The following is a 17,003-nucleotide window of genomic DNA, read 5'->3' on the forward strand; positions in this document are numbered from 1 at the left end:
CAGAAGAGTTAGAGGGTGTGTTGAGTATCTCATCCTTCCAGGCCGTTGGCATGGTGCATGAGCAATATGGTCAAAGTATTGGAATGGGGTAGTGGATTTTTAACGAGTGTAGGGTTAGTTGGAAGGTTTTTCTTTTTCCCCTTTTGTATCACATGTACAATGGATTTATATCATAGTCCAGTTGGGGGCGGTAATGCAACATATTTGATGCCAACTGCAGTTTAACTCCAAAGAAGAAGAATTTCTCAACGTTAGCCCACGTGGGTTGTTGTTTCGAAGGAATCCGCGCTAGTTAAGCACCAATAACAAGAACATCATGGGGAAAAATAAACAGACGAAACCCGCAGAGGCATTTAAACAAGGTGCTACGACAGGGCAATATCCAAGGTAACGCTGACCAGCTGGTTCGCTCTTTTTTGTCCTACAGGCTTGCTAGCTATCTAAGTTAGCATGCTAGCTATCTTGAGAGTTAGTTACCCAGTTAGCAATGAGCACTCAGGAGGCCGGGGTCCCTCCAGTCCAGAATGGTCGCACCCCAAGCGACTGCTTTCTTGCCAATCGCCTCATTCACTGGGCCGTTTTCACTAGTGCCGTTTTCCTCATCCGGCGACACTACAGCTGCCAGTCGGAGGCAAGCCCCATTTTCAGCATCTAGTCAGCAGCATGCCTACTCCGTCACCACTTTTTATATATATATATATATATCACTCACACACACAGGGTTGGGTAGGTTACTTTATAAATGTAATCCGTTAGTTGCTAGTTACCTGTCAAATTGTAATCAATGTAACTTTTGGATTACCCAAACTCAGTAACGTAATCTGATTACATTCAGTTACTTTTAGATTACTTTCCCCTTAAGAGGCATTAGAAGAAGACAAAACTGTATGTTACCAATTGAACCACATCTATTGCAGGATAAATCAATGTTAAAGTTTATATAGCTGGCCATATATGGATGTTACATTTTACTTTATGTGTTGGTTATGTAGGCTTCTTCTAACCCATTGCTTTCTACATATAAAGTACGATTAAATTAGACTTGGTTTTTAATGTAAAGATGTATCAGAATTCCGATCAATTTTATACTGCCTTGATCTTCAAGAATAGAACTTGGAAATGTGGAAGTATAGAATAGCTGAATTGTTTTACCTGCGCATAACCCCAAAGCAGCCCTACTCTGTTTATGATTTTGTCATGGAGGGCTGATTGGGTTTATTGATTCCTGTTGAAAAATAAATGCTGCGCTCATGGAATGGCATGCTATGTTTCTGGAAAACTACTGGAAAAGGCCATATGCTGCATTTGCTATAGGCCTAATGTTAAACGTTTTGTTGGTGACACTTTAATGTCTTGATAATCCACAGATGAAACAATAACAACGGTCGCCCCGTCTCTGTTTTGGTAAAAAGCTGAGTGATGGGCCTGGAGAAATGTAACCACTCTCAGATTAATAGACAGAGCTACAGTCAAAAGTTTGGACACACCTACTCATTCCAGGGTTTTTCTTTTCTTTTTACTCTTTTCTACATTGTAAGACATCAAAACCCTGAAATCACACACATGGAATCATGTTGTAACCAAAAAAGGGTTAAACAAATCAAAATATATTTGAGATTCTTCAAAGTAGCCACCCTTTGGTTTGATGACATCGTTGCACACTTTTGGCATTATCTCAACCAGCTTCATGGGGTGGTCACCTGGAATGCATTTCAATGTGCCTTGTTCATTTGTGGAATTTCTTTCCTTAATGCGTTTGAGCCAATCAGTTGTGTTGTGACAAGGTAGGGGTGGTATACAGAAGATAGTCCTATTTGGTAAAAGACAAAGTCCATATTATGGAAAGAACAGCTAAAATAAGCAAAGAGAAACAACAGTCCATCATTACTTTAAGACATGAAGGTCAGTCAATCAGGAAAATGTCAAGAACTTTGACATTTTCTTCAAGTGCAGTTGCAAAAACCATCAAGCGCTATGATTAAACTGGCTCTCATGAGGACCGCCACAGGAAAGGAAGACCCAGAGTTACTTCTGCTGCAGAGGATAAGTTCATTAGAGTTAACTGCATCTCAGATTGCAGCCCAAATAAATGCTACATGTTTCAAGTAACAGAAACAGCTCAACATCAACTGTTCAGAGGAGACTGCGTGAATCAGGCGCAGAGTAGGTGAACGGATCTTTGCATGTGTGGTTCCCACCATGAAGCATGGAGGAGGTGGTGTGGAGGTGCTTTGCTTGTGACACTGTCTGTGATTTTATTTAGAATTCAAGGCACACTTAACCAGCATTCTGCAGCGATTCGCCATCCTATCTGTTTTGCACTTAGTGGGACTATCACTGTTTTTCAACAGGACAATGACCCAACACCTCCAGGCTGTGTAAGGGCTATTTGACCAAGAAGGAGAGTGATGGAGTGCTGCACCTGGCCTCCACAAACATCTGACCTCAACACAATTAAAATGGTTTGGGATGAGTTGGACCGCAGAGTGAAGAGGAAATCGGCCAACAAGTGCTCAGCATATGAGGGAACTCCTTCAAGACTGTTGGAAAAGCATTCCACGTGGAGCTGGTTGAGAGAATGCCAAGAGAGTATAAAGCTGTCATCAAGACAAAGGGTGGCTACTTTGAAGAATCTTTTAAGAATATATAAAATATATTTTAATTTGTTTAAAAACAATTGGGTTACTACATGATGTGTGTTATTTCTACAATGTAGAAAATAGTAAAAAGAGAAACCCTTGAATGAGTAGGTGTGTCCAAACCTTTGACTGTTACTGTATACCTCCTTTTTTTTAAATATTTTTTTTTAAATAAACACTGGTACTGGAGACCTTCAGATGAGTCTTGTAAGCAAAACAGAACACCATTGTGTCCGTGAGAGTCAAATTTCAATAGAGTGGTGTTAATAGTTTGTAGGCCAAACTGTTCAGATGCTTCATACGATTTTGTGAGAAGACCAATTTTCAGATTTGTCTCATGGTCTGACAAACACCACTCTAGCTCTGCCACCTTTCACTGCAGATGTGGAAGCACAAGCATTTCGCTACACTCGCATTAACATCTGCTATCCATGTGTATGTGACAAATAAAATTTGATTTGGAAGGGCGATATCGGCGGATGCAGTGGATTGAGACGCAGCCCTTGCAAAAACACAGTTGTCTCTAGCTTAAACAGACAGATTTCTTTTGGGGGGTACTTTTTACCCCTTTTTTTTCTCCCCAATTTTGTGATATCAATTGGTAGTTAGTCTTGTCCCATCTCTGCAACTCCCGTACGGACTCAGGAGAGGCAAAGATCGAGAGCCATGCGTCCTCTGAAACATGACCCTGCCAAGCTGCGCTGCTCGCTTTACCCGAAAGCCAGTCGCACCAATGTGTCCGAGGAAACACTTTACAACTGGCGACCGAAGTCAGCGTGCATGTGCCTGGCCTGCAACAAGTCGCTAGAGCACGATAGGACAAGGTCATCTCGGTTTTCATTTGAAGCATCATTTTATCCTTTGCTTGTTTGTAACAATTGCAAAGACATTGGCAACTTTGTATTTGTAGTCAACTTCGTTTTGAAGTTATCAGAGGTCACAGAGAGAATGAAGTTGCTTATCTATATGTTCAGCTGAGATCTTCTGTGTATAAAGTGACCATAGATGCTTTTTTGCCCTTCTAACGACGCACTAACAGTAGCTGTTCTACAAGTGGTCTGAGGCAGCCGTTAAATAATGTGCAGTTTTAGTAATGATGGATTTGGGAGATTTAATGATGCTCCTACTAAGTTTCTAAAGTTTAATTTAGCTTTGAGATGCTTTTGGCAAACCGGGCCCAGGGCCACCATGTGACGGCTAAAGTTAAAATACTTTCATAACTCGCCAAAGTGAAGATGTTGCTAGAGTGCTGACAAACTTTTCTCTGTATGCTCAAGCTTCTATTTCTCAAAAATATATCAAATATTTTGAGCACTTTGTTAAACGCCAAACCAGTTATGGTCCATGCACATGCGTCTGATGCACATGCCGCTCGTAGTGCACATTCAATGCATGACCATGTGACCAAATATTGTGATGACTTCTTGTTTACACATGATTTTACTTAGAGTAAATAAATGTCTTTCTTTTTCCATAAATTAATTGCCCCTCTAGCAAGAAGCCTAAACGAGATGGCAAGCCCAGACAGAAGGATCATCTTGAGCAGATTCCCTTCCGCCTTCGAGAGATTATGAAAAGCAAGGAGAGGATGAAGATGGGGCCCAGCAAGGCCAAGAAGATGAGGAAAGGTCAGTCATCATGGAATTCTAACCTTTTAATAATGTTCTAAGTCCTTGATTAGGCCTATACATGAATGCCTGTAGTATTAGCGAAGGTATTTGATACTTGTAAAAACTGACTTGCCTTTCTTAAAAGTTTAATTGAAGCTCTGTCTTCCAGTACTCCTCATTTTCTGTCCTGTTCTTTATATTCTTTACTTGGATCCCATTAGCTGACGCCATCGCCCTTGCTCCCAAACCCAAGCCAGGTGATGCTACAATCGTAGATATCCCTGTTCCACACTTCCGTAGAAAGAAGAAGGAGAGTGAGAAGACGTACCTGCGGAGGATGGGCAATGAGGCGCAGCACGTCCTCTTCCTCACCAAGAACCAGATAGAGAGACGGCCGGAGAGGGAGCTAGAGGAGCAGGAGAAACCTGCTGGCACCGGGAAATGCAAGTCTGACAAGAAGAAAGAGTGAGTGGAGCCAGACAAACATTCTGTCCCTCAATTCCAACCCAACCCCTAGCCCCGCCTTTCACATAGGCCTACACGTTTGTTTAAACCTTTTTGGACTTTGTTGTTTATTGGTATAAAGCAGCGTTTCCCAAACTAGGGGTCGCAAGAGAAACACTGAAATAGAAGGGGGGGAAATGCTTTGGTTCATAGAACCGGGGTTACGTCAGTAGCAGCTAGATGCAGTTGTAATAAACAGCAGCTTCTTTTTTCTTCGGACACGTGGCTCTATCTATTGAACGGTTTAAGCTACATCACTGAAAGTTAAGACTCTAAGGAACATGTATGTGTCTTCTGTTTCCCACTACCATGCCCACAATCTGGGCAGGACTCATTAGAACAGAGTAAACAAGACCAGGCACTACATCAGACTGGAGAAAAAAAATAACATCTGTTCTTTTTCTGCACAGAAGATCATACAAAATTATTGCCTGATCTTTTGAACTTCCCAATGCCTTTCTAATGCATTTGTCACTTCAAACCATAACTTTCTTTCAGATTGAAATACTGTCAAGGGTACTATCGGACTGATTTACAATAGACTGTCAAAGCCCCCCTGGGATCTCAAAAAAATAAATATCAATGGAATCATTAGTTTAACGCATCAAACATAGACTACGTTTAAGGTTGAGTTTGATGTTACCTGCTTTCTACAGCGTGATGACCATGTTAATTTGCCCCCATGTGATAATAAAGTTGACAAACTGTCCAACCCCTTCAGATCTACAGTAGTGTCTAGGGAGGAGGGGTTAGGGGTGATTTGAAATTAAGCCTTTGTATTTAGTCTAAAATGTAGTGGTCTCAAATTACATCCTTAATCGTTTGTCCTCTCCTGTGTGACTGCAGATATGATAAAAGCCGGCTGGACAGGCTACATAAAAAGAAACTGGACAGGCGAGAAGAGAAGGCAGAAAACGACATGTTCATAGGTATGTATGGATTTTCAGCAGAGCATGCTGTATATCAGGTAATTAGAGATGTATACAGTGCCTTGCGAAAGTATTCGGCCCCCTTGAACTTTGCGACCTTTTGCCACATTTCAGGCTTCAAACATAAAGATATAAAACTATTTTTTTTGTGAAGAATCAACAACAAGTGGGACACAATCATGAAGTGGAACGACATTTCAAACTTTTTTAACAAATCAAAAACTGAAAAATTGGGCGTGCAAAATTATTCAGCCCCCTTAAGTTAATACTTTGTAGCGCCACCTTTTGCTGCGATTACAGCTGTAAGTCGCTTGGGGTATGTCTCTATCAGTTTTGCACATCGAGAGACTGAAATGTTTTCCCATTCCTCCTTGCAAAACAGCTCGAGCTCAGTGAGGTTGGATGGAGAGCATTTGTGAACAGCAGTTTTCAGTTCTTTCCACAGATTCTCGATTGGATTCAGGTCTGGACTTGGCCATTCTAACACCTGGATATGTTTATTTTTGAACCATTCCATTGTAGATTTTGCTTTATGTTTTGGATCATTGTCTTGTTGGAAGACAAATCTCCGTCCCAGTCTCAGGTCTTTTGCAGGTTTTCTTCCAGAATGGTCCTGTATTTGGCTCCATCCATCTTCCCATCAATTTTAACCATCTTCCCTGTCCCTGCTGAAGAAAAGCAGGCCCAAACCATGATGCTGCCACCACCATGTTTGACAGTGGGGATGGTGTGTTCAGCTGTGTTGCTTTTATGCCAAACATAACGTTTTGCATTGTTGCCAAAAAGTTCAATTTTGGTTTCATCTGACCAGAGCACCTTCTTCCACATGTTTGGTGTGTCTCCCAGGTGGCTTGTGGCAAACTTTAAACGACACTTTTTATGGATATCTTTAAGAAATGGCTTTCTTCTTGCCACTCTTCCATAAAGGCCAGATTTGTGCAATATACGACTGATTGTTGTCCTATGGACAGAGTCTCCCACCTCAGCTGTAGATCTCTGCAGTTCATCCAGAGTGATCATGGGCCTCTTGGCTGCATCTCTGATCAGTCTTCTCCTTGTATGAGCTGAAAGTTTAGAGGGACGGCCAGGTCTTGGTAGATTTGCAGTGGTCTGATACTCCTTCCATTTCAATATTATCGCTTGCACAGTGCTCCTTGGGATGTTTAAAGCTTGGGAAATCTTTTTGTATCCAAATCCGGCTTTAAACTTCTTCACAACAGTATCTCGCACCTGCCTGGTGTGTTCCTTGTTCTTCATGATGCTCTCTGCGCTTTTAACGGACGTCTGAGACTATCACAGTGCAGGTGCATTTATACGGAGACTTGATTACACACAGGTGGATTGTATTTATCATCATTAGTCATTTAGGTCAACATTGGATCATTCAGAGATCCTCACTGAACTTCTGGAGTTTGCTGCACTGAAAGTAAAGAGGCTGAATAATTTTGCATGCCCAATTTTTCAGTTTTTGATTTGTTAAAAAAGTTTGAAATATCCAATAAATGTCGTTCCACTTCATGATTGTGTCCCACTTGTTGTTGATTCTTCACAAAAAAATACAGTTTTATATCTTTATGTTTGAAGCCTGAAATGTGGCAAAGTTCAAGGGTGCCGAATACTTTCGCAAGGCACTGTACATGCTGCCACCATCTTATTCTCTATCCCTTAACTTTTAGATGAAGTTGCCTTTGGAGAAGTTGCCATGGCACCGCCGACTCTGAGTATCAAGCCCAGGAAGGCACTGATCAAGCCCCAGGTAAGTGTGTGTACATGTGAGTACGTAAAAAGAGCTATCCTCATTTTAATGATATCACTCCCCAGAGGGGTATACTACGATGCAAGCTAGATTACTCAGGATTTGCTGAAGCTATCCTGCATTGGTTAGCTAAACATTCCAGCTCAGGCTTTATCCATGTTATGAAGGTGGATATTGATCGTGCACCTGTCGCCTGCTCAAGCCGAGCTTGTTACTGTGTGCCGCACAAGGCTAAGTCAAACAAAAGTCATACAAAAGTTTTACTTTGCGTGAAGTTTCAAGTGCATCTTGTCATTACTAAATGTATAATGTGATACGTATTTTAATGACCTTTTTTTAAATTAATAAAATGTTTAATTAGTCCTCTCCTCAAATGAAGAGGATGATGACGAGAGGGAGAGAAACAGATTTTAATTGTTCCTCAACTCACAGCTCAGGTACTGGGCACCCCAGTGGCGCAGCGGTCTAATGCACTGCATCTCGGTGCTGGAGGCGTCGCTACATCCGGCCGTAATTGGGAGTCCCATAGGGTGGCCCACAATTGGCCCAGCGGTGCCCAGGGTTGGCTGATATAGGCTGTGATTGTAAATAAGACTGTGTTCTTAACTGACTTGCCTTGTTAAATTAATTTAAAAAAGTTTAAATAATTCAACAACAACAAAAAAATTCAGGGTAAGTGGAGTTAGCCCTGACTTAGACTGCCTCGGAGACGGTTAATTCTGACAGATTCGTTGCCTGGTTAAAAGGTGAGCCACTTTAGTGTCACCGGTTATCCCGAGTTGAACTCTGAGTTGACCAGTGTTAGCTCGCTAACTCCTCTATCTCACGTCATAGTACACCACTCTGGCATCTTAGAGTAGTGCTGATCTAGGATCAGTTTTGCCTTTTTAGATCCTAATGAATAAGATGTAAAAAAATATATTTCACCTTTTATTTTGACCGAGAAGTCGTACTGAGACAGTACGTACTCTTTTACAGATGAACCCTGCATAAATATTGTACATAAAATTACAAATCTATTAAGAAATGGACACATTTATCAACATTGAGGTCTCCGATCATTACTCTGAATGGACCAGAACATCTCATTTCAGTGAGTCCTGTAAGTTATTCCACATAAAGGGCGCAAAAAAAATAAATGCAGCTTTACCCAAATTTGTGGAGACCGACGGGGCCAAATCCAGTCTCGTGCTTGGTTTATCTACAAAGCCCTCATGGAGAAATTTTGTATCGATCATCGTTAATTCAATTTAGACTTACAAATGACCAAACCCAGTCTTAGGCTTACTCTCCTTACATACAAAGAGGCCCAACCCACTTTTTGATACAAAAGACAATGGTGAGCTCTATAACCATCACCAGTAATAAACATAAGGGCACAATGGAAAACAGCATCTAGTAGTTTAAGTGTAGATTATGCTGCATGCATATAGATAATATCCCCAGAAACTATAATAGACATAAAAGTGGCCTGAACAACTTCCTTCCTATTAACAGAAGTCAGACATGCTTTGTTTCTGTAAGAGAACACAACCTTGAACATGAACTTTATCAGCTCATTGACATGTTTTTTTAAATGACAGTTTTGTCATCAAGCCAGATACCAAAATATTTGTAGGAAGGAACTTGCTCAATTTGTGTACTGTTCAAACTAGTCATTTACACATGTTATTTAAATGTGGGTTATGGGACCTAGAAAAAAGCATGTTTTGCATTTAGCATTAAGTTTAGATCCAATAATAACCTCTGCAATGCTTGGCAGTCAGACTTCAAATGTGAAAAGGCTTGGCCAACTGATGGAACAATGGAATAAAACACAAATGAAATATATATATTTTACAGCATTACCTATTTATTGAAATGAATTAATTAGGCCCTAATCTATGGATTTCACGACTGGGCAGGGGCGCAGCCATGGTGGGCCTTAGAGAGCATATGCCCACCAATCAGAATTCGTTTTATCACACAAAAGGAATTTATTATAGACCAAAATATTCATCAGGTGTCCAGGTGGCTGGTCTCAGACGATCTGGCAGATAAAGAAGCCAGATGTGGAGGTCCTGGGCTGGCATGGTTACACCATGGCTGCGGTTGTAAGGCCGATTGGATGTACTGCCAAATTCTCTAAAATGGCGGAGATGGCTTATCGTAGAGAAATTAATATTAAATTCTCTGGCAACAGCTCTGGTGGACATTCCTGCAGTCAGCATGCCAGTTGCACACTCCCTCAACTTGAGACATCTGTGGCATTGTGTGACAATGGCCTTTTATTGTCCCCAGCACAAGGTGCACCTGTGTAATGATCATTCTGTTTAATCAGCTTCTTGATATGCCGCACCTGTCAGGTGGATGGATTACCTTGGCAAAGGAGAAACGCACACAAACAGGGATGTAAACAAATGTGTGGACACAATATGAGAGAAATAAGCTTTTTGTGTGTAACATTTTATTTCAGCTCATGAATCATGGGACCAACACTTTACATGTTGCAGTTATATTTTTGTTCAGTATAGATTGTAAACAGTAATGGGCTGAGTATCGAACCTTGGGCCACCTCTTTATGTTGGCTTCAGAGTGGCGCAGTGGTCTAAGGCACTGTATCTCAGTGCAAGAGGCGTCACTGCAATCCCTGGTTCGAATCCATGCTGCATCATGATTGGGAGTCCCATAATTGGCCCAGCATTGTCCGGGTTTGGCTGGGGTAGGCCGTCATTGTAAATAAGAATTTGTTCTTAACTGACTTGCCTAGTTAAATAAAAAATTATAATAATCAGTATGTAACTCAAAGCTCTCAGGTATGACCCCATCTACTTTGATGGCCTGAGTTCTGACATTGAGATAATTATGAAACCATTGACAGCATCTAGTAGTTTAAGTGTAGATTATGCTGCATGCATATAGATAATATCCCCAGAAACTATAATAGACATAAAAGTGGCTATGCTATGGATGCTATGGAGGACAGCTTATTCAACAGAATAACATGGTCTACAGTATCAAGCTTTAGTCTACAAACATGGCAGCACAATTCTTTCTAACTAAATAATTTGTAATATAATTTACAACGAGCATGGTAGGCGAAGTGGTGCTATGTTTGGGTCTGAATCCGGATTGAATAACAGAAAATAACTTGGTTTGTTGACCAATGATTGTAGTAATTTCGCAAGACAAGGGAGCCTGGAAATGGGTCAATAATTATCGAGATCACCACTATCCCCGCCCTTATGGAGTGTTATCACAAAAGCTGCTTTCGACACTTCCTGATATTTCCTGATAGTGTGCTATTGTGCCAGCAATGAGGGGCAATGCATACTTACGCAAACACGGGTCAGCCCCTAATGATTTCTTGGCTAATAAGGCAGCAATAATTTATTTCTTTGATTTGCCAAAAAGAAAAACACTGACTACCATTTCCCAAGTCACGTGAGATTGACTGACCAATGGTTCTAATATTTTCGCAAGACAAGGGAGCCTGGAAATGGGTAGATCATTCTCAAGATCACTACTATCCCCGTCCTTATGGAGTAGCACAAAAGCTGCATACCACACTTTTGCAATAATTCCATGGATGATCAGCACTCCTACCTTGAGACGCTTTGTGAATACAGGCTCAGATGAATGGCTCTAGACTATTAAATAATGTTAGTCCTTCTCTCTCTCTTCCAGGGTGTATGTAAGGGTCTCCTGCTGAACTCTCTGCTGGGCCAGACCCAGTTCTCCACAGCCAAGCCATCCATGGCCAGGCAGAGGATGATGGAGGAGGAGAGGCAGCGGGTGGTGCAAGCCTACCGCCACCTGAAGAAACAGAAGCAGCATCAGCAAGAGGCCAAAGCAACTGGGATAGAGAAGCTGAAGAACCTCCAGTGAGACTCCAGTGGTCCCATTCTCTGCCTTGCTCCCTCCCCCAAGGTGTGCACTTCTCACTTACACTGTCCAAATACTATTTTTGTATGTGGCTCTATACTCCAGCTATTTTTATTTGAGAGCAGGTGACAGTATTCCAATATTCCTTGTACACTATGACTACATCAAGCTTGTGACTCTACAAACTTGTTGGATGCATTTACAGCCTGTTCTGGTGTTTTCAGATTACATGTTGTCCAATAGGAAGTGATTGGTGAATAATGTATTTTGTTTGACTCACTTTTATTGCAAGAATAGATTACGTTTGTGAACACTTCTACATTCATGTGGATTCTACCATGATTATACCATGATTAGGAATGAATGATGAGGGTCAAAGATCATACCCCCCAAAAATGTTTGTCACCCATTATTGGGAATGGTGAGAGTTTGACATGCTTTGTTTTAGCCTCTAACTTTCTCACTCATCATTATTCATGATTGTTGTTTTTTCTTAATCGTGGCATTATCAGGATTGATTTAGAAGTGTTCAGAAACATCTTATCTACTCACTTAGTTATTTTCTATTTTCAGTAAATCAGATAAATATGAAAGTACCCTCAAATTAGAGGTGACGTTCTGTACTTTCACCTGATACGAACATTTTCTCAAATCCAAAATGCTGGAGTATAGAGACAAATTTTAAATTGTGTGGACTGGTGTAAGACATATGGTGGAAAGTCTGTAAACCCCTGTAGCCTGTGCTTAAATCAAATGTTTTTTAATTCAATTGAGGAGAGTGAGCAAGTGCACATTTCAGGGTGAATGATGGGGAATTTGGCTGCATTGAAGATGAAGCACCAAATCTAAGTGGAACCACATGGAGGGGACAAGGATTAGCTCATCTGATCACCAAGCAGTTCATATTCCTTTCCCAATCTGCAGGGAGTTTTTGTGGACACTGGGATGGATTCTGACTGGTATTGAAAGGACCAGACCACCTCTGCACATATGGACTGTTTCTCCTTGAATAAGTAGCTTTCCTTCCTACCTACCTGCAGGCCTTGCCATTTCTGTCAGGTACTTCTGACTGGCAATGCCACTGTTTTCTGTATTAACTATCTTCTCTTGTGGCAATGCATGACTGCTTTGACATGGACTAAATTATGACTCTTTGGGGACTTTAAAACCTCAAACTTTTCCATGCAGTTTGGATGGAATGAACTACATACAGTGCCTTCAGAAAGTATTCAGACCCCTTGACTTTTTCCATATTTTCTTACGTTAGAGTTTTTCTAAAATTGATTAAATTGTTTTTTCTCTCATCAATCTACGCATAATACCCCATAATGACAAAGCAAAAACAGGTTTCCATTTTTTTGTTAACTTATTCTAAATATCACATTTACATAGGTATTCAGACCCTTTTACTCAGTACTTTGTTGAAGCACCTGGCAGCAATTACAGCATCAAATCTTCTTAGGTATGACGCTACAAGCTTGGCACACCTATATATGGAGAGTTTCTCCCATTATTCTCTGCGGATCCTGTCAAGCTCTGTCAGGTTGGATGGGGAGCGTTGCTGCACAGCTATTTTCAGGTCTCTCCAGAGATGTTCGATCGGGTTCAAGTCCGGGCTCTGGCTAGGCCACTCAATGACATTGAGACTTGTCCCGAAGCCCCTCCTGCTTTGTCTTGGCTGTGTGCTTAGTGTCGTTGTCCTGTTGGAAGGTTAACCTTTGCCCCAGTCTGAGGTCCTGTGCACTCTGGAGCACGTTTTCATCAAGGATTTCTCTGTACTTTGCTCCGTTCATTTTTGCCCCAATCCTGACGAGTCTCCCTGCCTCTGAAAAACATCCCCACAGCATGATTCCGCCACCACCATGCTTGACCGTAGGGATGGTGCCAGGTTTCCTCCAGATGTGACTCTTGGCATTCAGGCCAAATATTTCAGATGGTTGTCCTTCTGGAAGGTTCTCCCATCTCCACAGAGGAGCTCTATCTATCCTTGACCAAGGCCCATCTCCCCTGATTGCTCAGTTTTGCCAGGCGTTCAGCTCTAGCATGAGTCTTGGTGGTTCCAAACGTCTACCATTTAAGAATGATGGAGGCCACTGTGTTCTTGGGGACCTTCAATGCTGCAGAAATGTTTTGGTACACTTCCCCAGATCTGTGCTTCAACACAATCCTGTTTCGGTGCGCTGCGGACAATTCCTTAGACCTCATGGCTTGGTTTTTGCTCTGACATGCACTGGCAACTGTGGGACCTTATATTGACAGGTGTTTGCCTTTCCAAATCATGTCCAATCATTTGAATTGACCACAGGTGGACTCCAATCAAGTTGTAGAAACATCTCAAGGATGATCAATGGAAACAGGATGCTCCTGAAGCTTAATTTTGTGTCTGATAGCAAGGAGTCTGAATACTTATGTAAATAAGGTATTTCTTTTTTTTATATTTAATAACTTTGCAAAAATGTAACTTGTTTTTGTTTTGTCATTATGGGGTATTGTGTGTAGATTACTGAGGATTCTTCTTCTTTTTTAAATCCATTTTAGAATACGGTTGTAACATAACAAAGTGGAAAAGGTCAAGGGGTCTGAATACTTTCCAAAGGCACTGTATTATTTACGGCCCTGCTGTACCGAGCAAGAAACGTTTGCACCTGCCATTCCCACTAGGTGGTAGTCAGGACAGAAACATAATTGGGGTGCTTCTTGTTATGTTATTAGTAATAATAATGATTGTTTCTGGAGCGAATGTGGTATTGTTTTGAATAAAATGTAACATCGTAACTGCATACGGTTCCCATACATTTCTGCAGGTGCTGTTTGTTATATTTATTGCTCAAATAATGTATTTCAATTGCGTTTGTCAATATTTGTACAGAGATAGTTGTTTCACCACTCTTTAGTTCTAAAATCACATCAGACAGGTGTGGTTTTGTTTCAATGCAAAGGAGCTAATAATTGTATAGCCAATAGTTAATCTATAGGGGAGCTATTTGTAGAGGTTGGGCAGTAGGTAAGGTAGTGGTTTTCTTTTGTTAGACCTACGTAACAGACTCCCTCCACATATCTTAATGATGTCCCCAAGCCTAAATAAATCAGCCCGGCACCCTCTGTTTTACATCTGTAATCCCAAAAAAGGTTGATTTACAAGACATGAAAGGACCCGTTGTCTGAGGATCTTTGGCCTGGGGAACAACTAATGCAGCCGGCTGGATCTAGATATTTCTAGCTGGTTTGTTTAGAGCTTCTCCTGTGTAAGAATCTACAAACATCTCAGGTTACATGGACTTGTTGATATACTTTCATAAACCGCAAATACATTTTTACAAACCTTTTAAAAATCTGTCTTTGTCCACTTTTTTATTTTTTTTATTCTCTCCCCTGCTTTGTCATCCCTATGACAAAGTGACTGTGTACAGCTATACAGAAATAATAGATTATATAATAACAACTTCTACTGACTATGGATGGATGAACTCTGCTGTTTAATCAGCTTGAACATGCCTGATGTTGTGTAGGTCTGTCGAGTGTGTTGTCATGGTGACAGTAAATCCCTGTTGCCCAGTGAGAGACTGGACAGGTGGTTGTGATTTCTAGTGAAGGCTGGCTGACTGGACCGTATCCGCTAAGTTCAATGACCAATATTTTCATTGCTCATAGTTTCAGGGGGGTACTGTACCATAGAATTACATGGGAATAATCTCTATGTACTCAAGCCTTCATGTACCTTTTCAATCCTTCATGTACCTAAGTCATTCAAGGGTAACTTTGAACACTAGTAGTGATTCACAGGAAGTTTGTTCTGTAGATCAAGACCTTTTATTTTCAGTTGAAGTTAAGCAGGGACGTGTTTGCTCAGGAAGAAGTAAACAGTAACATATGAAATGTTGCAGATGCAGTAGAAATGTAATGAATAGAGCTGACATGATTCCTTGTACTCTGTCAGAAATGCATGTCTGTTCTATTTCTATCTGAACGGACTGCTGTGCGTGAACCAGGAATTCCCCATTGCTCCTTGTCTGTTTGGAATCTGTCTCCATGGAAACAACTCATCAGTTATCCATTATGGGTTAGGGCCGCAATCTATGACCCACATCATATTTGTGTGGTCAGGAGGTTCAACCACACTGTTTAATTTTTTTAAATCAGAAAACAAGAGGCAATGTGTGTCCCAAATGGCACCCTATTCCCTGTATAGTGCACTATTTTTGACATGGGCCCTGGTCAAAAGTACTGCACTATAAAAGGAATACGAGCCATTTGGGACGTAACTGCAGTCTTTCTAGAGGTAATCTATAGTCACTTTTTGGTCTTTATCTATGACGTGTATATACTCTGTGTTCTTGAAGTGTTGACCTAGCTGTAACAATGAGATGCATGGGGACTCGCTAGGTAATGATTTGCAGGTGGTCTGTCCTATTCCTAACCATGTCTTATTTGTGTAAATGTAATTATGTATACATTCAAACAGGGCACACACGTCTTCACTGGGGTTCTAGTCCACAGAAACCTGCTGTTTATCACTGAGTTATGTAACTAAGAAGCTATTGTGAAGGTTTTTATTTTTGATCTTTATATTTTTCCTATACTCTGACCAGTAATCTAAAACTCTGCATCCAAAAACAGTCATGCTATTGAAATGACAGATGGGGCCTTTAAAGCGTTCAACATAATGCTGACTCATGTCTGCATGCATCTGACCAGTTTGTTTGTTTGCTATTAATGACCCCTAGAGTCTTCTCCATTCTGCAGCCTGCTTATCTCCTCTGTGTTAACGAACCCAGGACTGCTGACTGACTGAACAACACAGCCCAGCACAGGTAACAAGGAGAGGAGTGGGTGGGTGAGGAAGAGGTTTCTCAGCCTGCTGCTGCTAGGCAGCCATAGCTCAATGAGAGTAATTGTGTGTGTGTGTACGCCTGCTGTGTGTGCAGTGACAAATTACACATGAATAAATATCTTATAGCTACTTCTCCCAGTGGGAAGGGAGAACTCATTTTAATGAAGCGAACAAGAGGGCAGCTGCCTCAACCCAGACTGGGCCATGTTTAGTGAAAAAATCGAATAATACTGTGTGAATAGAATATGGCTCTGAACTTGTATTTTTTACACAGCTGCTACTCTTCATACAGCTGTTACCATTACCCATACACTTTTATATCCTGTGTAATATAGAAAATATAACAAATATTCTTGTGTAGGTTGGTTGCGAGAGGGCTCTACTCGCAGCCCACTCAACTCCTTTTATATAACATGTACGCCTGCCTTCTGGCCCTGGATACCTCTGGATGGAAGACTGTTCTTGATGAATGCACTGACATGACTCAACGGTTTCATAACCACAAGGACTTATCGCATCTTGAATCTATGTTTTCATCTCAAATGGCACCCTATTCCCTTTATAGTGTACAACTTTTGACCAGAGCCCATAGGGGATATGCTGCCATTTGGGATGGACACTATCTACTGCATTAAGGTACTGCATCATTCCACTGCCCGACGAAACTCGTATTATGAACCCTGTTCTCATATTCTTCTGGCTTGATTGAGGGGATACACATATTCAGATTCTTAGTTTCAGCTACTTCATTCAAGGAGAGTCTGATCTCTCTCAAAAGCAGTGTGGTTGGATAGTATACACGAGTGGACATGCAGTGTGTAGCTGTGCACTATTTATTTCATTTATGTTTTACCTTTATTTTAACAGGGA

The 17,003-nt window shown here is 41.2% G+C and overlaps 1 protein-coding gene across 2 annotated transcripts; it reads left to right on the top strand.

The window, feature by feature from the left end:
• Positions 1-211: 211 nt before the first annotated feature.
• Positions 212-14,082, top strand: ccdc137 (coiled-coil domain containing 137). 2 transcript variants are annotated; one of them, XM_036937913.2, is made up of 7 exons: positions 222-387; positions 4,134-4,267; positions 4,471-4,714; positions 5,600-5,682; positions 7,359-7,438; positions 11,105-11,347; positions 12,227-14,082. In XM_036937913.2, exons 1-6 carry the CDS (start codon positions 317-319, stop codon positions 11,303-11,305), a joined length of 813 nt encoding a protein of 270 aa, XP_036793808.1. In that variant the 5' UTR covers positions 222-316; the 3' UTR covers positions 11,306-11,347; positions 12,227-14,082. The 2 variants fall into 2 exon arrangements, with proteins under 2 accessions (XP_090049034.1, XP_036793808.1); XM_090192908.1 differs by having other exon boundaries at positions 212-387; positions 11,105-14,082.
• Positions 14,083-17,003: the final 2,921 nt, after the last annotated feature.

This window comes from Oncorhynchus mykiss, chromosome 12 (genome assembly GCF_057628025.1).
Source record: "Oncorhynchus mykiss isolate SJ-2025 chromosome 12, ASM5762802v1, whole genome shotgun sequence".
Classification (NCBI taxonomy): domain Eukaryota; kingdom Metazoa; phylum Chordata; class Actinopteri; order Salmoniformes; family Salmonidae; genus Oncorhynchus; species Oncorhynchus mykiss.